The sequence below is a fragment of the Ailuropoda melanoleuca genome, chromosome 9, assembly GCF_002007445.2.
Source record: "Ailuropoda melanoleuca isolate Jingjing chromosome 9, ASM200744v2, whole genome shotgun sequence".
In the NCBI taxonomy this organism is placed as follows: Eukaryota; Metazoa; Chordata; class Mammalia; order Carnivora; family Ursidae; genus Ailuropoda; species Ailuropoda melanoleuca.
The window spans coordinates 29,825,304-29,847,393 of record NC_048226.1 but is presented as its reverse complement, the minus strand read 5'-3'; the positions used below and the strand labels follow the sequence as shown (position 1 = coordinate 29,847,393).

Below are 22,090 nucleotides of genomic sequence, written 5' to 3'. Positions count from 1 at the left end.
TCTATATCTTGATTATTGGGAACCATGCTGCAGTGAGCATGAGAGTGCAGATACCGCTTCAAGATCCTGATTCTTGGGGCACCTGGGTGGCTCAGTCGGTTAAGCATCTACCTTCGGCTCAGGTCATGATCCCAGGGTTCTGGGATGGAGCCCCTCATCGGGCTCCTTGCTCAGTGGGGAGTCTGCTTCTCCCCCTCCCACTGCTGCTCCCCCTCCTTGTACTCTCCCTCTGTCAAATAAATAAATAAAATCTTAAAAAAAAAAAAAAGATCCTGATTCTTTTGGATAAATATCCAGAACTAGGAGTACTGTATAGTAGGTCTGTCTTTAATTTTTTCAGAAATCTCCATACTTTTCTCTGTATTGGCTATACCATTTTACATTCCACAAAGATACCAGTTTCTCCACATCCTTTCCAATACTTGTTATTTTCTGTTCGTTTTTATAATGGCCACCCTAACAGATGTGAGGTGTTATCTTATTGGTTTTGATTTGCATTTCCCTAATGATGAGTGTTATTGAGCATCTTTTCATGTGTCTGTTGGTGATTTGTATGTCTTCTTTGGAGAAGTATTTATTCAAGTCTTTGCCCCCTTTGTAATCAGGTTATTTGGGGGTTTTTTTTGCCATAAGTTGTAGGAGTTTGTTTGGTTTTGTTTTTTAAGGTTTATTTATTTGAGGAGGGGTGGGGGGAGGTGCGGAAGGTGAGGAAGAGGGAGAGAAGCAGACTCCCTGCTCAGCGTGGAGCCCAACTTGGGGTTCCATCTCATGACCCCAAGATCAGGACCTGAACCAAAATCAAGAGTTGGATTTTTTTTTTTTTAAGATTTTATTTATTTATTCGACAGAGATAGAGACAGCCAGCGAGAGAGGGAACACAAGCAGGGAGAGGGGGAGAGGAAGAAGCAGGCTCATAGCAGAGGAGCCCGATGTGGGGCTTGATCCCATAATGCCAGGATCACGCCCTGAGCTGAAGGCAGATGCTTAACCGCTGTGCCACCCAGGTGCCCCAAGAGTTGGATGCTTAACCAGATGAGCCACCAGGCACCCCTATAGGAGTTTCTTACATCTTTGAATGATATATGATTTGCAAATATTTTCTTCCATTCTGTATGTTGCCTCTTGCTCTGTTGATTGTTCCTTTAGCTGTGCAAAAGCTTTTTATTTTGTTGTAGTCCCATTTGTCTATTTTTACTGTTGTTGCCTGTGTCCTAGCCAAGAAATCATTGCCAAGACTAATGTCACGAAGCTTTCATCCTATATTTTCTTCCAGGAACTTGATCCTTTCAGGTGTTATGTTTAAGTCTTTTATGTATGGTATAAGTTAAGGGTCCATTTTCATTCTCTGCATGTAGATACTCAGTTTTCCCAGCACCATTTGTTGAAGAGACTATCCTTTCCCCATTGTGTATTCTTTTTTTTTTTTAAGATTTTATTTATTTATTCAACAGAGATAGAGACAGCCAGCGAGAGAGGGAACACAAGCAGGGGGAGTGGGAGAAGAAGAAGCAGGCTCATAGCAGAGGAGCCTGATGTGGGGCTCGATCCCATAACGCCAGGATCACTCCCTGAGCCGAAGGCAGACGCGTAACCACTGTGCCACCCAGGCGCCCCCCCCCCCATTGTGTATTCTTGGTACTCTGTCAAAGATCAATCGATCATATGGTGTGTGGGTTATTTCTGGACTCTGTTCTGTTCCCTTGGTCTGTAATAGCTGTCTTTATGCCAACACCATACTGTTTTGATCACTGTAGTTTTGTGATAGGTTTTGATACCAGGAAGTATGAGTCCTCAGCTTTGTTCTTTCTCAAGATTGATTCAGCTATTCAGGGTCCTTTTTGGTTCCATATGAATTCTAGAATTGTTTTTTCTATTTTGGTGGGGGTTGATTGAACCTATACATCTCTTTGGGTAATATGGACATTGTTAACAATATTAAGTCTTCCCAACCATGACCATGGGATGTCTTTCCATTTTTCTGTATCTTCTTTAATTTCTTTCAGCAGTATTTTATAGCTTTTAGTACACAGGTCTTTCACCTCCTTGGTTAGGTTTATTCCTGAGTATTTTATTTGTTTGATGCTATGAACTATGGGATTGTTTTTCTTAATTTCCTTCTTGTATTGTTCATTGTTAGTGTATGGAGACATAACTGATTTTTGTTTGTTGATTTTGTATCCTGCAACTTCCCAGAATTCACTTCTTAGTTCTAATGGTTTGTGCGTGTGTGTTTGGAATCTTTAGAGTTTTTACATATGAGATTATATCATCTGCAAATAGAGATAATTTTACTTCTTCCTTTCCAGTGTAGATGCTTTTTATTTCTTTTTATTTATTTCTTTTTCTTGCCTAATTGCTCCAGCTAGGACTTCTAGTACTGTGTTGAATAGAAATGGTAAGAGTAGGCACCCTCGCCTTGTTCCTGACCTTAGAGGAAAAGCCTTTAGTTTTTCACCATTGAGTATGGTGTTAGGTGTGGGCTTTTCATTCATGGCCTTTAAAATGTTGAGGTATTTGCAATTTATTTCTGTTCCTGGTTTATTGAGTATCTTTGTCATGAAAGGATGTTAAATTTTGTCAAATGTTTTTCCTGCATCTATTGAGATAATCATGTGATTTTTATCCTTCCATCTGTTAATGTGGTATATCCCATTGATTTTTGTGTGTTGAATCATCCTTGCATCCCACGGCATGAATTAGTCACGGTATACGATCCTTTTAATGTGGTGTTGATTGTGGTTTGCCAGTGTTTTATGAAGGCTTTTGCATCTGTATTCATCAGATAATTTTCTTGTAGTGTCTTTTTCTGGCTTTGTTAATCAAGGTAATGCTAAGCTCATAAAATGAATTTGGAAGTATTCCTTCCTCTTTAAGTTTTTAGAAGAGTTTGGGAAGGATTGGATGTTAATTCTTCTTTAAATGTTTGGTAGAATTTACTTGTGAAGCCATCTGATTCCAGGCTTTTCTTTGTTGGAAGGTTTTGGATTCTGATTCAGTCTTCTTACTAGTTATAGGTCTGTTCAGATTATGTTTCTTCATGATTCAGTCTTGGTAGGTGGTAAGTTTCTAAGAATTTATCCATTCCCCCTAAATTTTCCAGTTTGTTTCCAAATAATTGTTCAGAGCACCCTCTTATGCATCCATTGTAATGTCTTTCTTTCATCTCTGAATTTAAATAAATTTAGGTCTTCTCTTTTTTTTTTCTTAGTTTAGCCAAAGGTTTGACAATTTTGTTACCTTTAAAAAAAAAACCCAACTGTTTTTCTAGTGCCTGTCTTACTTATTTCTGCTCTAATCTTGGTTATTTCCTTCCTTCAGCTAACTTTGGGCTTAGTTTGTTCTTCTTTTTCTAGTTCTTTGATGTGTAGAGTTAGATTGTTTGACATCTTCCTTTTTAATGTAGGTGTTTATTGCTATATAAACTTCCCTCTGAGTCCTGCTTTTGCTATATTCCATGAGTTTGGGTTTGTTGTCTTTTGTTGCCTTTACCCATTTTTCTATTCTGTTCCCTTTGTTTTATTGAGCTGTAATAGCTCTTGTGCGTGGGCTCTTGTCTTTATGTTCTAAGTATTTTTCACAGTTGCTCGTCTTTCATGTTGTAATTCTTTCATCAGGTAGGAGTTTAAATTTTGATGTGGTGAAATCAATTGATCTTTCCCTTTATGGTTTCTCTCATATTTAAAAAGGCCCTCCTCTCCCCAGGATTATATATATATATTATTATAATTTTATGATTATATTTTTAAATGTAGATCTTCATGGGAAGGATGTGAAGTAGGGATTGGCTGTTTTATAAAAGCGAGGCTATCTGTGACCGGCTGAGCACTGTTCTGTCCTGCAGACAGCACCTTCACGTGTTGTCTGTTGCCTTAACGTCAGGTAGCTGGGCTATTTCTAATTTTTTGCTATTATAAATCTCTCCTATATTTCTAGTCATTTCCTTAGGGTAATTCATAGGACAGAATTACGAGATTAGGAGGAGACCGGGACAGTGAAGCGGCTACGAGCCAGGGTTCATTTGATTCTCACCTCCTCTGATTGCTTTGCAACCTTCTGCCAGGTGTTTCCTCATGCCTTCCTTGTGCTTTGGTTTTCTTGTCTGAAAAATGGGGGTCTTTATAGTAACCCCTCAGAACCGTACTGAGTTTTAAATGTTTAATACATGTGAAATACTGGAACAGGGTCTGGCATGTAGTAAGTACTCAGTTATTATCTGTTGTTCCTGTTGCTGTTTTTATTGTGATGGGCATCTTAAGGCAAGTAACTTTCTGGAAAGGCCATACCAATTTTACATTTCCATTATGGGAAGATGGGAGATCCCACTCCCCCAACCCTTGTTATCATTGAATCTTATCATTTTTCAAAGTTTGATTAATTCGTAAAATTGAATATGCATGATGGGCTCTATTTTTTTATGTACACTTTTTTTTTCTTTTTAAGATTTTATTTATTTATTTGACACAGAGAGAGAGACAGCCAGCGAGAGAGGGAACACAAGCAGGGGGAGTGGGAGAGGAAGAAGCAGGCTTATAGCGGAAGAGCCTGATGTGGGCTCGATCCCATAACGCCGGGATCACGCCCTGAGCCGAAGGCAGACGCTTGACGGCTGAGCCACCCAGGCGCCCCAATGTACACTCTTCTGTTACCCTTTTGAACCTTAAAATTAAACTGCTGTCTTTAAGAAATGGTTTCTGTTGGGGCGCCTGGGTGGCACAGCGGTTAAGCGTCTGCCTTCGGCTCAGGGCGTGATCCCGGCGTTATGGGAGAGCCCCACATCAGGCTCTTCTGCTATGAGCCTGTTTCTTCCTCTCCCATTCCCCCTGCTTGTGTTCCCTCTCTCGCTGGCTGTCTCTATCTCTGTCGAATAAATAAATAAAATCTTTAAAAAAAAAAAAAAAAAGAAATGGTTTCTGTTGCCTTCTAGGTCCCTTTAATAGATCTGTATTTTTAGAACTCGGAGCCCACCTTCCTTTAAGTATTTGCTTCCCCCCAGTTTGCCGCAGCCTGCAGTGACCCTCCTGAGCCGATGCCCGCGGCTTGTTCTTTGGGTGCTGACAGTCATTTGAGCCCCTGCCATTGCCGGTCCCTGCGCTGGGGCACTGGCCTCACGGAGCTGTAAGTCACTGTGTATGAGGGACCGCAGCCTGGGAGAGGTGACAGGCAGCACAGGGCAGTGGGCATCAGACACACGCACCATGGTGCCACCCCTGGGATGGGGTTCTGGGGTTGGGAGAAGCCTTCGGAGAAGCTCTCAGAATTGCAAAAGGGGCTGACTTTTAAATACAAAGTGCAGCTGTTTTCTGTGTGAGGAAATCTGCTCTGTGGAATACCAAACTTGAAATGAAATAATTTTTTTTTTTTTACTTTACAAAATAATTCATCATAGCATTTTCAAAAAATGTGTTCTTCCTATACATTTAAATTATGTATCTTGCGGGCACCAGGCTGGCTCAGTCGATGGAGTGTGCGACTCTATCTCTGGGTTGTGAGTTGAGCTACACGTTGGGTATAGAGATTTGTTAAAAATAAAATCTTTTTTTTTTTTTAATGTACTTGTGGGGTACCTGAGTGGCACAGTTGGTTAAGTGTCCTACTCTTGGTTTCAGCTCAGGTCATGATTTCGGGGCCCATGTTCTTGGGGATCAAGCCACATAGGGCTCAGCGGGGACCCTGCTTGAGATTCTTTCTCCCTTTCCCTCTCCCTCTGCTCCTCCCCCCCACACAAACACACTAGCTCCTTCTCTCTCTCTCTCTCAAAAATAATTCTTTTTAAAAAAATGTAGCTTGCAGGGCACCTGGGTGGCTTAGTCGTTAAGCGTCTGCCTTCAGCTCAGGGCGTGATCCCAGAGTCCTGGGATCGAGCCCCGTATTGGGCTCCTTGCTCCGCTGGGAGCCTCCTTCTTCCTCTCCCACTCCCCCTGCTTGTGTTCCCTCTCTCGCTGGCTGTCTCCCTCTCTCTGTCAAATAAAATCTTAAAAAAAAAAAAAAATGTAGCCTGAAAAAAAAAGTTTCATGAAAAAAGTTTCTGGAGCACTGACTTTAGCAAGTTTCCCAACCTCTTCAGATCTCAGTTTCCCCTCTGTCAGATGAGGTGTTCTCAGCTCTCCACCGCTGGTTCTCAGAGCTCTGTGGTGTAAATGGATGGCAGCGGCCATTGTGGGAGTTGAGGCTGCCTACTGGAATTCTGCTGGGAGCAGGAGCTGGGATTTGCTCTATTGCTGAGACTTAGACTTGGCTGGCCCAGCCGGTTCACTCTTTGGCGGAGGGGTATCCCCATCACCCGTACTGCACTTTAGTTTTTCTTCCTCCCTTTGTCGGAACACCCCATTTCTGGGCGGTCTTCTTGGTTATGGCCTGGAGGGATTGTGTGCCTAGCTGGGAAGGTAGGACTGCTGTCCTGTCCCCTCCCCCACACTTGCTCCTTTCTACTGCTTAATCAGAAAAGCGTCCCTTAGCTCTTTTTCCAAGCCACCGAGTTTGAATTGATCTTTGCTGCTAGTAAGAGGTGGGGAGGGGCTTTCTGGTTCCTGCTAAAGTTACCTGACAGCGGAAGGTGTGCATCTGATAATTATAACTCTAGTGCTTCCAAGGCCTGAGCGATTTAGCTAAGAGCAGTAATCCTGATCTTATCAGGAGGGTTTTGTAGTCCAACAGTGTTGCTTATAACAATATCTGTTTTACTTCCTGGGGCTTCAGTTGTCCCTTAGGATTCTCCTATAATCCTGCGCATTACCCCTTGTGCATGTCTCATTACCTCCTAGAATTGGTTAAAAGTGATGGGAGGGCAAAGATGTTTTCCTTTTCTTCCTACCAAGATCTGGGAATTGGACTTCTAATATTACAGCATCATCAACCTGGCCAGCAGTAGAGCAGTCACAGTGTGGTATAGGTGATACCTACAGTAGACCGAGGTCTAGCCAAAGAGAAGGTAATTTATGGGTTGCTTATTTAAAAAATAACAATAGTAACCACAGCAGTATTCAGCCCAAATACTTTGGTTACATTTTATATTTCAAAGCAATTAAATAGTATTCATGAGTTTGAGATCAGGTCCTTTGAAGTCTAGTTCTTTTGCTAAAGACTACTTTGAGATTCAGGCCCCAAGAATTTGCCCAGATCCTTGACCTTGGGGTTCAGAATCTATTAAATTATAGAGTAGACAGAAAGGAAACACATTACTGTTCTTTGTTTTCAGAGAACACTCAAGAATCTCTGTAAGGGTTGTTAGTATGTGTGATGGTGTTCTAAGGACAGGACGGTTTCTTAGAGGTTTCAGAATATGGGGAGCCCAAGTGAAGAGTTGGAAGCTTAGCCTCTGTACTTTCAGTCTGAAGGAAAGGGTTAATTCTCGCCTTAGGGAGGAGTGAGGAATGGGAACTAAAATTGCTTTGGACATCTGAGCTGTGCTTTAATAAGATATTCCAGGTGGTCAAGGAGTAATCCCAAAATAGCCTAGATACTTAATTGCTTTTAAAGTCAGGCGCTCCTGTCTCTGGGGAGGTACTGCTCTAAGGAATGCAGTGCTGGCTCCTAAGATCTTGGAGGCGTGGTCTGGTAGTGCCTTTTTTTTTCTTCTCCCAAATCCCAGTAAAAAGAAAGGCCCAAGGTAGCCTTCTTGGGTCAGGAAACACTAGTCGAATTTCTCCCTTTCTCCCCCGAGAAGCTTGGCTCTTGCCACTGCCAACCGCCATAACCTGGCTCCTTCCAGGGTTGTGGGATATTCTCTCTTCCTGTCTCTGTCAGTCTGTATCTCTCTCTTTCTCTTTCTCTCTCTCTCTCTCTCTCTCTCTCTCTCTCTCTCTCTCACACACACACACACACACACACACACACACACACCCCCACACACCCACTCCACCAGAGACAGTGGTTTATTAGTGCTCAAAGGCTTCCTGCTTGATTCCCTGCCCAGCGTCTCTCCATTTCCATCAGAACATAGCTTTCTCATGAGAAGATTGATATTCATCCTCTTCCTCATTCGCTGCCTTAGTACGGATCCCGTCATTTCTCCTTGGTCCTACTGCGGCCCACCCCACCCTAGATTTTGCACGGCTCCTGCACAGCCAGCCAGCCAGCCCTGGTGCTGGCTTTCCCTCTCTGGTCTTCTGTGCAGTTTACAAAAGTAGTATGTCGACATTGCAAATCATTACTGAGGGCCATTCAAAGTGGCTCTTGTTAAATGAAGAGTCATACTGCTCCCTTACTGGAGAGACTACATATTGTGAAGGTGTTATTAGTTCACTAAAGTATTCTGTCATTTCAGTGCAATCCAGATTTTCTTCACTGGGGGCAAGGGGGAAGCAGGAGAGCAAGTGATGGGGCTTGACAGACGAGTCAAAGTTAATCTAGAAAAAATAAGGAATTGTTTTTTTAATCGTCCCTCTCTCCATTAAGCTCCATGAGGTCAGAGTTCTTAACTGTCTTGTTCTTTTTCCCTGAGAATCCTTCACAGTATCTAGTATGTCCTAGGTGATCAAATGTTTATATGTGAATGAATATAGCAGAAAATTGAAAAGTGAAAATCCCACGTAATCTCAGTCCAGTTAGGTATCCACATACATTTGTATATTTATATTCTATTTTCTCCAACAAAAGAGGGTCATTAGAATGATCTAAAACACCAGTTTAATCATTTATTTTTCTGTTCAGAAAACAACCACCACCTCCCTCCTGTTCACAGTTCAGAGTTTAAATTTCCTCCTGGTATTCAAGGCATCTCACAGCCTGTTTCCACCTCAGCTATTCAGACTCGCATCCTCCCTGCCAAAACACGCCCTGTTTATCCCCCCACTCCATGCTCATTTACACTGTAAATCTCCCTGCAGCCCATTCTTCCAGGCTGGCTTTATCTCTACCTCTGAGCCGCCCTCCTTTCTTCCACCTCCTGGGCACTTTGTGTTTTGGCACTTTGACTTGCTCTATTAAATGCTGTGTGTGTCCAACTTGTTTTTCCAACTACGCAGTAAAACTCCCAGTGGGGAGAATCACTTTCTTGGGCGTGGGGGTATTCTCAGCAGCTTGCACGAGACTCTACCTAGGGTGAGTTCTCAGGAAATCAATGTTGAATGAATTTGTCATAGGGTCTTTGCTTCTCGGGACAGAACGGGCCCCTGGAGGCCCTCTCATTCAGCCCTGTCTCATGTGGATTCCACAGCGTGACATCCCAGACGGATGGCCACCCAGAGACAGGAAGCTGGACACCTCCTGAAAAGCCCCCCCTCCATTCTTGGGCAGTTCGGATTGTTAGAGAAGTTCTTCTTCTGTCCACCTGAAATTGTCCTCTTGGCAACTTCTGCCCAGTGACTCTAGTTCTGTCCTCTGGGGCTTTACAGAAAATAGTAAAAGAAAAGGAAAAAAAAAAAAAACCCTTCTTCTACAAGGCAGTCTTTTAGATTTTCAAGGAATGAATACATTTCCCCTCTGTCTTCTTGATCTTCCAGGGTTGAGGTGTTGAGGAAGCACCGTGTTAATTTTAAGAAGCAGTCAGGTGAGACTGATGCATTTTTTTTTTTTTGAAGGCCTTTTAAGCGTGAGTCATAGTGCTCGGTGCCACATTCTGCTCGTCCTCCCAGAGGCATAACCTGCTTACCTCTCTCTTTCCCCTGATGCCCTGGCCCCGGGGAAAGACCGGGGCCCATCCTACCCTGGATGTTCTGTTTTGGAGGTAGTAGTGAAAGGTTAGCAATTCTTACTCCATTACCCCCCAGTACCCTAGATAATTCTCCTGGCCCGTGGTGTGCGAAGGCTGGTTTCCTGGTGGGCTGTCCTTCCCAGATAGCACCAGTGAGCTGAATCAGGGAATAAAAGAATCTCCCTTCGAGAGGAGCCCCGAGGGCCATGACTTGGCATTGCAGGCATTCTGTAGCCATAGGATTGTCTTCTCCTCCTCCCCCCTCTCTCCTTTTCTGGTGTCCCACTGAGAACACTATGTGTTGTCCTTTCTACCCACCAGGCAGAACGGCATAACAGAGAGCCAGACCTGGATTCATTATATGTTGGCGCTGCCGCTTGGAAGCTCTGAGACCCCGGGCCAGTGAAGTAGTTTGCTCTGTGAGCGACTGTTTTCCCATCTCTAAAGTAACCACCTCTATCTCACACAGTTCGGTGAGAAAATGCCTGCTAAGGCCCTGGGCCAGCCCGTGCTGCGCAGATGCACAAACGTCAGCTTGCCGCTCCCCGTTCTCCTTCCCCCAGCCTTCTTGCGCTGCCATTTTTGAGGGATTCCAAGGCACAACACCGGGGCTTCCCTGAGGAAAAGAAGCTGAATGTGGGCATGGGAGCCAAAGCTAGTCTTGGGTGGGTATTTGGGACCAAACTGTCAGTTTCCTGTGAGATCAAAGCGGTTACGAGTTCTCAAGTGGGAGAGGCTGGGCGGTTGTAAATGGCTTCCCTGCGCGCACTTCGGGGCTATTGAGGCTGTTGAATGCTGCTGCCTGCGGCCCTCCCACAGAGCCTGTTCCCCTGGGCCAACTTGCCTGCAGTGGCCCTTCAGCTGAAATGCTTTTCTCGGGGACCCCTTGACACTGTTGAGCTGGCTCCCTTTGGACGTGTGTTCCCCACACTCACGTTTGCCACTCCCCACTTGCCTCCCCACCATGGTCTCAGTCGGCCACAGCTGGCATCCAAGAAAAAAAATCACTGGGCTTCCCGCAGTGACACCCGCAGCCTGGTGATAGGCCAAGAAACACATGCATTCGAAGTGCCTAAGGGAGCTGTGTTTTGCAGTAGTTGATCAGAGCGGAGAACAGAGGCATTGTGGAGCTGGAGGTCCCTGTCTTTCAGTAAACATGTCCGCACTTTCTATGTCCTGGGGGCCGGGGATACCCCAACAGGCCGCCACAGCCTGGGGACAGAGGCAGGAGCACAAGTTGCCCGCACACCAGGTGATAGCCCAGAGGAGAAAGGCGTTGATTCTGCCTGGTGGGCATAGGCCTGAGGCTTCATGTGGGGAAACAGCATTCCAGCAGGACTGTGAAGGGTGGGCAGGTCCAGGAATTACTCTCACTTCAGCCAGAAAATCCTGTGAAGCAGGGTTTAACTGCCCCGAGACAAAGAGAGCAATGCAAAGAGAGTGGACATTTCCCCATCAGCCCCAACTGAATATTTTAGATTAAGTAATGGCCCATCCTTGCCTTGGACGAAAGAAAACACCTCCACTCCTAGGAAACTCTTGCCCTGTGTTTTCTTTAAATCATCACTAAAATTCCGATCTGTGGAATGGTTCAGACGGTGGGACTGCCCAAAGAGTTGGATGTCCTCTTTCCACCCTGTTCTGGCAAATCTCCCTGTCCTCTGCAGTCACTGAGCTAGGGGTGCTTCAGGCTAAAATCCCACCACTAAGCAGATTTTTAAGGGTTTCATATTTAGCAGGCCATAGCTAGTGAAGGGTCTAGCCCTCCCACCACCTGGGTTCTGATACCATTTGAGCAGGGCTGGAGAAAGCCAAGGGGCCATGACAACCCCCAGTCCCACTCCCCCCCCCCAAGGCGTTCTCCTCTTTCCTGAGCTGAGCTCTCGCACCTGGGTGTTTATTTTCACACGTAGTCACACTGTGGTTGCACTGGTGTGCTTGTTTTGACACTCCTCTCCTGCTGTGGGAAGCCCTGTCTGGGTCCTGGGTTGTGGATTCTGTCCTCCCCACCCAGCTAAGTGTTAAATCATTTCTGAGGGAGCATTCTGAACTCCTGGAAGTTACTGTAATTAGCAAAGAACTGTGTTTTCATCTCTCTTGGTGACTGATAGAGAAAGAATCCTCCTGCGAACAGAATCCGCTTCAGATCTCCAGCTAGCGAGAGCTGGGAATTGAGCTGCCACAGTAAACAGCTGACATAACAGAAGCGGCAGTGATCCCCCATTAAATGTCTTTCAGCCGATAGGGGCTCCCGGGATAATTGACTTTCCAGCAGGAATTACTGGCTCAAACAAAATCACTGGGCATTAGGGCAACCTCCTGCATCCTTTGAAAGGGGGACTGTAACTGTCTGGTTTTGCTGACCTGACAGGCATAATTCGTCTTGATTATTCATTGTGCTAGTTGCCACCAGATGACACCAGATTTCTGTTGACTGTAATTACAATGTGGGGGTGAATCTTAGCTTCTTTTTTTTTTTTTTTTTTTAATTGTGTTTCTCTGCTTGGTTATTGGCCTTCTTGAGCTGAAGAGCTGTAGGGAGATCTCTAACAACGTCTGCCTGGGGAGATGAGTGCACAGTCAGATAGCATTTACTGAGCACTTCCTTACACACACCTTTTACAAGATAAGTGGGGAAACAATTCTGTATGGCCTGTTTCATTTCAGCTGACAGAGTGTCAGTTCTTCTTGGTTATACTTACCTCCCTGTGTACTAAATTGCTGCTATCAGAAAGTAGGTCTGCATCTCAGAGCCGTCTTTGAGTAGGGGAAGCAAAGTATGGTCCCAAAATATAACTGAAGAATAACCTCCAGCTTTCAGGCAAGCTTGATTAGAGGGGGAGATAGGAAAGAAGGGAATTAGACCAGGCTTTTGTGCTATTGACGAGGTTTTACAGCGCAATCCCTGCGCAGTCCAAAGAATATCCTCCCAAGAAACCTCTGCTCCCCATCCCCAGATGCCCCTCCCCAACCATTTGCACACCTCAGTGCTTGCGCACGCGCCTGTAGTCCTGGGGGGAAGAAGTGAGAGTGACAGGCTCCGTGTGTCCGGTCCCATCCACCGGGTCCTCCGCTGATCAGCGTGGCAGAAGTGAATGGCAGACTTCTGCTGTGATGTTTCATATTCCCCACTAGTGGAGGGCCTTTTTGACTCTTCTGTACGGTAGATGCATGTATTTTCAGAAGAGGTGCTTCATTGATTCAAATAGCCACTTTTTGCCTTTTAGCAACATTATAGTTCATCCCGCATTCACTGGGGCCTGTGACGTGCCAGGCAGTGTGCTATATGCTGGGGGTACAAAGATGGATGAGACGCTTTTGCTGTCAGAGAGCTTACAATGTGGTGAGGATGATAGATAATTCCAAAATACGTTAAATTCTAAACTCAAAATGTACAGAGATTGCTTCCAGAGTACTTAGTGCAGTCTAACCTGACTGCTCCCCCAGAAGATGTTGCCTAATCTGAGGAGTAAGAGTTACCCAACTGAATTAAGGCAGGAAGCAGGTCCCAAGAACATAAACAAAGGCATATTTTCCATTTCCTCCTATTCAGCTGAGTGGTGTTGGTTTAACCTAATCAATTAAATTAGGATTCGGTTTTCATTATTTCTCTAATGGGAATGCATTTCACCCTAGTGGCACAGTCTCTGTACCTTGGGAATAATGTCAGGCTCTGAGGACCCTCCTGTCACTAGACTTATGGCTTCTAGTGGGCAGCTTGGCCAAGAGAGACCAGAACTTCAGGACCTGTGTCCTGCTCCCTGTGACCCTTTATCCTCCACTTAGAGTGTCATGAGGGAAGTTGGGCTAGGTGTCTTTATAACATACTGTACAGTATCTAAGCACACTGTAAAAATCGTATAAATACATATACCATACAGAACCTGAAGAAAAATGGTACAGCTCAGAATTATGGCTTCTGGAAGGTCGGCTGGGGATGAACAGGTTCTCAGGAGGTTGGGCCTCTGCGTCCTTCTCTTCCAGGATTATCAAGGATTAGTAACACCCACCCTCCTCCAACAAATGGAAGTGATTCTTCCACCTGACTCCCTCCTATTTTGGAACTGTAACTGAAAGCAAAAGAAGAAGGCGTCCCCGTAGGAGTGGCAGGGGTGATCAGCTGAGCAGTCTTTTACAGTCTAAGCCAGGATAGCACAGTTGCTGAGGGTCTTCGTCTTTGCCCTAAATGATTGCCTCGCCCTCTGCCACCCTGTCCTCTTCCCTTCTGAACTGTGTGCTTTGTTCCCCTTCAGAATGGTGGTTTGGCTTGGAGTGATGATGCGGATGGAGGCCGGGGAAGAGAGATCTCTCGAGATTTTGCCAAGGTCTGTAATGTTTCCTTTGTGATAATGAAAGGGGCAGTTCTGCAGTGGGTTGTTGTATCTGATCCCCAAGGAATAAGGACAGGAGTGGCCTGTGAGTCACATCTGGTGGTTGTGTATCTTTGGTGTGAGCCTTCCTGCATTAGATGGAATTTTTCACTGTGTTTTTTTTTTCTGGGGGTTCCCGGGATTGCAGCTGTATGAACTGGACGGTGATCCGGAAAGGAAAGAGTTCCTGGATGACCTCTTCGTCTTTATGCAGAAGAGGGGTGAGTGTGCAGTCTACTCAGTTTTTCAACGTGATGAATATGAATTGAGTGCCTACTGTGTGCAAGTCACTGTTAGCCATCCTCCATGTGGAGTGCCAGCATCTTACTTAGCCCAGGAGAACAAGAGGCATTTCCTGCCGATCCGTTCTGGCTTTAGCAGAGTAACTGGCAGACAGTGAGATCGAAATGCGCAGAGAGGGCCTTGGCAGAAAATGAATGGAATGATCCATCTGGATTTGGTCCTGCCTTATTTGTGATGCTGTCTTCTGATTAACTGGTCTCTGGAGGTATTTCAAATTCAAATGTACTTTTTCCTTAGCCTTCTGTCAACCTTAGATATCACTTAAACTAGTATATGGGGTTTCCTGTTGGTGTATCTAGTCTCACAGAGACTGAGAAAGGCCAATAAAAGAATAGATGTCCCTCAGGATTTGCTGAGAGGGTCTGAAATGATCCATGAAAAGGGAAGGCTAACTCTTTTTTCTTATCCATTGGCTCTTTGATTTTTGCACCCCCGGCTTTGTTGGGGCGTTCCTGCAGTTTAATTGTAGGTTACATGGGCATCTGCTTTATAACGCGCCTTCCCACTTCTCTGTCCATCTCTCCTTCTCACTCCCACCCCCCTTCCCCAGCCATCTCCACTTCGGACCCTGGCGTGACTGAGTCTTGAGCCCCATGACTCAACTTCCTGGCTTTATATCCTGTCATAGCAGTGGGTTCACCAGCCAGGTCAGCCCTCAGGAAGCATGACCAGAAACCCAGCCTCTCTAGGAGAAGGTCCTCAGCAGCCTGCATAGCTCCACCTTCATCACCCTCAGGGCACAGCCACACGAGAGAGCTGTTCCCACCAGCCTCATGTCTGGGACCGTGCTTATGTCTGAGCATGCATCCCCTGGTTTCTGTGTCAGCTCCTTTACTGAGACCTGGGACTGAAATCCTCCCCTTGGGCTGAGCTATCATGGCAGCAGCCCCCAGCAGGTACTATTCTATGTGAACTCCTTTCTCTCCTTCTTCCCTCCTCCTCCTAACACACCCTTCCCTCCCCGCCCCTTCCTCTTCCTTTACCTTCTAAAGCCTCATTGCTGTCCTAGTGACTGCTGGTTGGTTTGCTTACAAAGACCATTGAAAGTTTTGAGTCTCAGTGTCCTCCCATCTCAAAGCAGTCGAAGCAGCCTAATTAGTTTACTCCTCCAGCTGCTCTCTGGAGCTGCATGTGTCGGTAAAAAACAAGAATATAATCCTGAAAGATAACGTGACTGGCAGCAATGAAACTCCCTGGTTGCCCTGAGAGCGAAAAATCCACTTAATACTTTGGTCTCCCTTCCAATTACCTTTTAATTATTTACAAGCGGCACAAACCCAGCTGGTGCAAACCCAGGAGCGCTCTTGTCTCAGAGGGGCCACAGCACAGCAATATAGATTGTAATCAGCACTGCGGCTCCACTGCATTCTCTTCTGCTTTATTGTCTGTCTCCCGTCCCCGAAGGATTTTTAAAGGAAAATGGAAGTTAGATCAGCCTAGCCATGAGTGAATCTCGGAAATTATGTGTTTACCACTCTGTGTCCCCACTAGACGAGGAGCTCCTTGAGGACAGCCACTTGATCATTTCTCTGCGTCCCCAGTGCTAGCACAGGGCCAGGCAGGGAGGTGCTCAAGAGTTGTTCGCCGTGGGAGCAGTCCTGTAGGTTTTCCCTACTCAGCAGGCCCTGCCCGGGGAGGCTGAGCTGCCCCCCTTTCAACAGCCGCCCTGTCATTGGAAGTCAGCAGCACAGAGCAGCCTGCGCTGAGAAGCCCGCCCCTCCGCGGGAGCTGGGCACTGCCAGACTGCCATCGAGTATATATCTGAGCGACCCCAAAGCAGGAGTAAGTGACTCCCTTTGATCGTGTCAGTTCACCGTTATTCAGGCTGGACAAATCTTTTCTGTCCTCAGCACTTAGGTTAGGTATTTCACAGTTTGCTGGCATCACCCATAGAAACAGAGGAGTCCATTTTGCTGCTTGTTAGCTACGGGAATACAAGGTTTCTCAGCCTCAGCATATTTACTTTGGGGACTAGACAGTCCTTTGTTGTACGGGGCATCCCCCAGTCATGATAACCAAAAATATCTTGAGATAGTGTAGATGTCCCCTGGGGGAAAAAAGCACACCCCCCCCATCTCACCCCCTGTTGAGAACCACTACTATAGAAGGATGGGAAAGAGGGTGAAGGTCTAAAATTTCCTTTGCAGAGAAATTCTTTATGGAAATCATCTTACCCCCACTCAGATAGCAGGACCTGAGGGTGGCGGGGGCCTGTGCTGAGAATTATCACAAGCGCCCCTCCCACTGGCTGAGTGCCAGAGGAGTGGGTGCCGGGACCCTGTCCTGGGCTGGAGTACAGGGGAGGCCTCTGGGAGGAGCTGCACCTCCCCCGGGTAGGAAGTAACAGGAGTGGAAGACCCACACAGGTGGAGGTGGAAGCGTGGTGGCCCCGTGGCCCAGGCACAGCTGGCAGAACCCTTGTCTGTGGCCTGGGTGGGTCAGCTGGCACCCCATTGTGGAGAGCTGTGTTTGGCCAAGAAGTTAGCACTTCAGTCTATGCACGTAGAACACGGGGAGTGTCGCCAGAGGTGGGCCTCCAGGACGCTTGCTATGGCAAGCAGTGTGTGTGTATGTGTCTGGGGTAGAGAGGGGAGAGCGAGGCTGGGTGGAGATTGTGCCCTTTATACTGATGGTGATCTCCTCCCTGGAACACTGGCAGCTGATAGTCTAACCTAGAGGGGGCGCCTCAAGAGGGCCGGGAGCAGATCACAGTTTTACTCATGTGAAGCTTGCTGTCTTTGCTGGTCACACAATGGTGAGACCAAGGCCCCCTGGACGTTTGTGACTAATTCATCACTCCCAGATCGGAGTGTCTGGGGCACTCAGGAGCCAGATACCGTTAGTTGGGTCCGAGGAAAAGCCTCAGAGACACCGGCAGCCAACCAGTGACTCCTCCTCCAGAGCTGACAGGAAGGAGAATCGTAGATTTCACAGGAGCCACTGAAAACGGCCTGAGTTTCAAAGGCCTGGTGACTCCCACCTGGGCCGGGAGTGGGGCCGGGCAGCTTTGACACTGCGGGCTGCACTGCAGAGGAAGAGGACAGGGCTCCGAGGGAGGCAGTGGCCAGCACGCTGCCGCAGTGACCGCAGCTGCAGGTGATAAAATGGCTGTCCAGTGGGAAGGGCCAGGCCATAACTGCGGCTTTGTGCGGGGTCTCCTTCGCTTGTTAATGTGTCTGAGTGAATTGACTGCAACAGATGGGCCTTTCAGCTCCAGGCACCTTGGTTTCTGGGCCAGACTAGGGTGACTTGCACCCTGATGACCCCTCCCGCACCAGCAGAGCAAGCTGCCCTAGAAGGAGCCTGAGAAGAGGCTCAGGCAGGGCCCCACCGGGCGCACTGTCTCCTGCCTGCTTTGGGAAACGGCTGCCACAGCGACTTCGGGAGGCATATAGCAGGGCAAAGAACTGTGGACTGAGTGCAAAGCCAGGCTTACCCTCCCCGCCCATCTCCGTGATCTGGAGCAAATCCTTCTCCTCCTGGGGGCCACAGTTTCCATATATGTAAAATGAGAGGGTTCAATTAGAGTTAATCTGGAAGTTTCTTCCAAGTACTGTGTTCTGTATTACGTCCATGACTGTCTTTAGAGCTCCCAACAGATAATGAGCCACCCTCAGTGACCAAAAAGAGAAGAAGAAAAGCCCCTTTAGCAATTTTCTACTGAAACAGTTGTGTATAAACCATACCAAGGACCTCCAAGACCAAGTGCTTCTCCTCTTTCCTTGCCTAAGCCAAATGGAATTTAAAAAGTTTCCTTTGCTTCTGCCCCCCCCCCATTTTTCTCTAGAAAGACTGGTTAGATTTCAGAGCTCTGATGCCCCTTCTTGCTTACCTTGGCTGCGTGTGTGCGGAAAATACACACGTTTCTTTGCCAAAAATAAAGCCAAACTATTGTAAATAAAACTCTCTGGCTAATTAAATTGACTGTGGGTGGTTTCTGAGATACCATTCTGTGATAGATTTTCCACGGGGACATCTAGGTAGGCCAGAGGGGGACTAATTCTAAGTCCGATAAGCAGAGGCTTATAAACAATTCCATTCTTCATCACTAAGGAAGAAAAGCTTGTTTTCTTGTTCTCTAGGCCGTGAAACAGAAAGAAATCGATTTTGCTGTTATTTGTATTATCCCATGTGCTTTATAGAACCCTTACCCATTTTCTGATCTCCCCACAGCTCCAGCTCTAAGGGGTAGAGAGAGCAAAGGTCACCAGGTTAAGGGACTTGCCTAAGGCCACAGAGCCGATTTTAGCATTTGTCCCCTAACTCGCAGGCCAGTGCTTTTTCCCTCTCCTGCGCTTGAGAAACTTGGTCCCTAGCGCCAGCAGCTCCATCACTTCCTGTTCAGGCACTGGGCCGTCCTTGTCTCTCCTTCAGCCTTCTGAGCCCCATGGAGAATGCTGGTCTGCCTCCACGGTGGGGTGTCTGGGAGGGTCTGACAGCATCTAGCCGATTAACACAGAGGTAGAACTATTCGTGTAAGAGGGGTCTTCATCTTACGGTAAGGCCTGTCTCTCAGGGCAGGGCAGATGTGACAGTTCACAGTAGCACAGAGGCTGCCATCTGTCAGGGCAGGATGGGGTGGGGGTGGGGGGCATAGGAGGCGGCAGCTCTAACACTCGTGAACGCACCCAGAGCACCCTCTCCCTGGCCTAGCTGGACACACCAGGTCTTAGTCACACAGAGGACGAGTTTTGTCAAGACCTCACCCAGAGAACTGCCCTCCTTCCCCCACTAGTTCTGTTCAAGGCTGCAAACTGACCTTGGTTTTCCCAAATGGATTGTTGAATCTGTTTCTGATGTGTGTATACAAAGAATTTACTGTGGGAAAAGGGTTTGGTCTGCCTCAAAGTGCAATTTGAGTGTTTTTCCTTCTGTTGTGTGCTTATCTATCCATCTCAGGCAAGGAAACGTTCATGACATATATTGCTTTGCCTTTTGGTGGAGGCAGTTTCTCATATATTCTTTGTATCTTGAAGTAAATGGTCTGTGCCATGGACACTCTTCCTGATGGACTAAAATATGTTCTCTTTGTCAGATGAAATAGTCTTTGGGGCTTCATTTTCTAACTTTATCCCCAAATGATAGTCTAAAATGGAAATCTTTGTCTCACAATTAGCCTTTGTCTGAGGCCAGATCTTTTTCTCTCCCCAGGTGTTCCAACTATTATTGATATAGTGCTTTTTTCTTTTTTCCACTTGAAGAGCTCAATTTTGTCATTAAATTCAGCCCCTTCCACTTCAAATCTTTTTTTTTTTTTTAAGATTTTATTTATTTATTTATTTGAGAGAGGAAGAGAGCAAGAGCTGGGGAGAGGGGCAGAGAGAGAAACACACTCGCCACCGAGCAGGGAGCCCAACGTGGGGCTCGATCCCAGGACCCCGAGATTGTGACCTGAGCCAAAGGCAGACATTTCACTGACTGAGCCACCCAGGCGTGCCACCCCCCATCCCCCCCGCCCCCCACCGAAATGTTTTGATACTTTTAGCACTTGGTAAAATGGGGTTGATAGTTTTGCCTTCTATGTTCCAGGTGAACTAATATTTAGTACCTCATCCAAGGGTTGGTGCAGGAAAAGTCTAAAGCAAGGGTTTGGTTACAACACTTGAGAAGCTAGTGCCATGGATTGAAAATGGAAGACAGCCATGCACTCCCTAGGCCAAAAGCCCTTGAGTAGTTGTGCCTTTCCGCAGCCGACTTTCTGCCCACCTCCTGGAGACACCAGCCAGGTGTGTTGATCAGCAGCAGTCAAAGCAGAGAAGACCCAGCGGTTGACCTCCTTCTAACTCCGTGGCCAACTTCTCTGAACAGGGTTTTTAAGGAAGGAGACAGCACAGCGCTAACCTTCATTTGGTTATTAGCCATAGGAGAACACAGCATTTAACATCGACCTTCACCCGGAGCAATTAGTCTGAGCTAGAGTATCAAAAAGAGTGAGGAGTTTAAAAGTGAACCTCTCAGGTTGTGATACGTGCAGTACTCCCACGCATGGCTGCTAGGAGTATAAATGGGCGTAAGCACTTTGCAAAATGTACTTGGTAGGATTTACTACAGCTAAACATAGGCCAACCCTGTTACCCAGTGACTCCACTCCCACTCCTAGGTGTATACCTAGCAGAAATGGATGCTGCGTTCACTGAAAGACATCGCAGGAGTCTTTCAGAGCAGTACCATTCGTTAGAGCCCCAACCTGGAAAGAAACCCCAGTGTCCATCAGCAGTAGAATGGACAAACAGTGACACAGTCCTATAGTGGAATTTCACATGCAACGAGAAGGAATGAACTGCTGTACACACTGGAGGGCTCTCACAGACCTAACGTTGAACAAAAGAAGCCAGACACAAGAGAGTAGATACGACATGGTTACACGTATACAAAGTTGAAGAAAATCACCCGCCGCAATACAGGTCAGGATAATGGCTGCCTCCTGGGAGGGAAAAGGTGGGGATGCATATTGAGTGGGAAGGGGCACGAGAATTTCCTGCACTGCTGGAAACGTTCTGTGTGTTGATCTGAGGACTGGTTTCAGGGCTGTACACAGAAGTAAAACTCCAGCGAGCTGTACCCTTCAGCTTAGTGCGCTGTAGTATGTATCTGTTAGACCTGCTCAGTGGGAAGTCAGAGGTAGAAGGCTTCAAGACACCTGTCAGTGCAAAATTGGGATATTGGTCCGTCTTGCCTCTGCTTTGCCTTGTGGAGCAGTCGACCACACATTGCGCTGCACGCTGCCAGATGTGGCTGCCTGGTTTCCTAGTGTGAGGTATTTTCTACGTAAACAAGTTAGGAGGAAAATCACCAGTCATCTCTCTGGCTGTTCCTGGGCAGCAGGACCAGAGCAGGGCAAGAATTAATATGCAGAGGAATGGACAGGAAGCCTGTCTGCCTGCGCACATTCCCTGCTTCACATGGGTCTTACCTCTTCTAGCTCTCTGCTCGGCCATGCAGCTCTCTTGACAGGCAATGGAAATGATTAATGATCTTTTCTAAAGCCAGGAAAAAGCAGCGAGGGCCCTTGGCAGGACCACGTCCTGGGTCCTGGGCCCTCACCCCTGATCAGTGGGCAGGAAGGGAGCCGTGTGACTCTGTCTGGGGTGCCTGCCCCCGATTGCGTCTGGTCATCATTGGAATGGGCCCATTCTCTGCGGTGAGGAAGAAGTGGCCCTCCCTTCCACACTCTTGCCATCTCCCATCTTTATCTTCAATGCCCAAGGAGGCCATCTCCTCCGTCTGCCCTCACCCCTACCCCTAGTCTGTCTCTGCAGCCTGAGTGGCAGGAGGGAGAGCAAAGTGCCAGGGAGTAGGATTTTTTTTTGTTGTTTGTCTCCATGTGGCTGGAAGCCCCTGATGACAGCTTTAGCCTTGCGAGTGCCAGTGCCCAGCGGCATTCCCACCACCCAAGGGTTAAAGCCCCAGGAGCCCCACAGCCTCCCTGGGTCCCTGGCCGTCATAAAAGCCTTTTCTGCACTGTCCCTTGGGCTGCCTCAGGCTCCCTGGCTGAAATCTGATAAGGGCCCTCTTTGTTGGAACTGTCAGTCTCTTTTATTGAGGAGGGAACTGGAGACCAGCGGCATTTCTTGGGGTACAGATAAGGCCCTGGATTCCTGTCAGAAGGAGCATGATTAATTACCCTCAATCCTAGCTCCTGCTTTGATAGCAGTGATTGACAGTACACAGGCTTCCCCATCAGGTGCTCATGCCCCCTCTGGGAGGCGTGATGTGGGCGGAGATTAGGCCTCCTGTGGGGCCAACACTGGTGACCCATAGAGCGCTCTCTGCAGTGGCTGCTTGC

At 47.1% G+C, this 22,090-nt stretch overlaps 1 protein-coding gene across 4 annotated transcripts in view; it reads left to right on the top strand.

Annotated features, from left to right (window-relative positions):
* Nucleotides 1–22,090, top strand: part of ARID3B (AT-rich interaction domain 3B) — a 66,429-nt gene that overhangs the window by 32,303 nt on the left and 12,036 nt on the right. For all 4 annotated transcript variants that reach the window (XM_019803512.2, XM_011229601.3, XM_034668057.1 and 1 more), the window contains 2 exons: nucleotides 13,885–13,956; nucleotides 14,150–14,222. In XM_019803512.2, coding sequence (XP_019659071.1) covers nucleotides 13,885–13,956; nucleotides 14,150–14,222 — 145 coding nt within the window. The remainder of the gene's footprint in view (nucleotides 1–13,884; nucleotides 13,957–14,149; nucleotides 14,223–22,090) is intronic.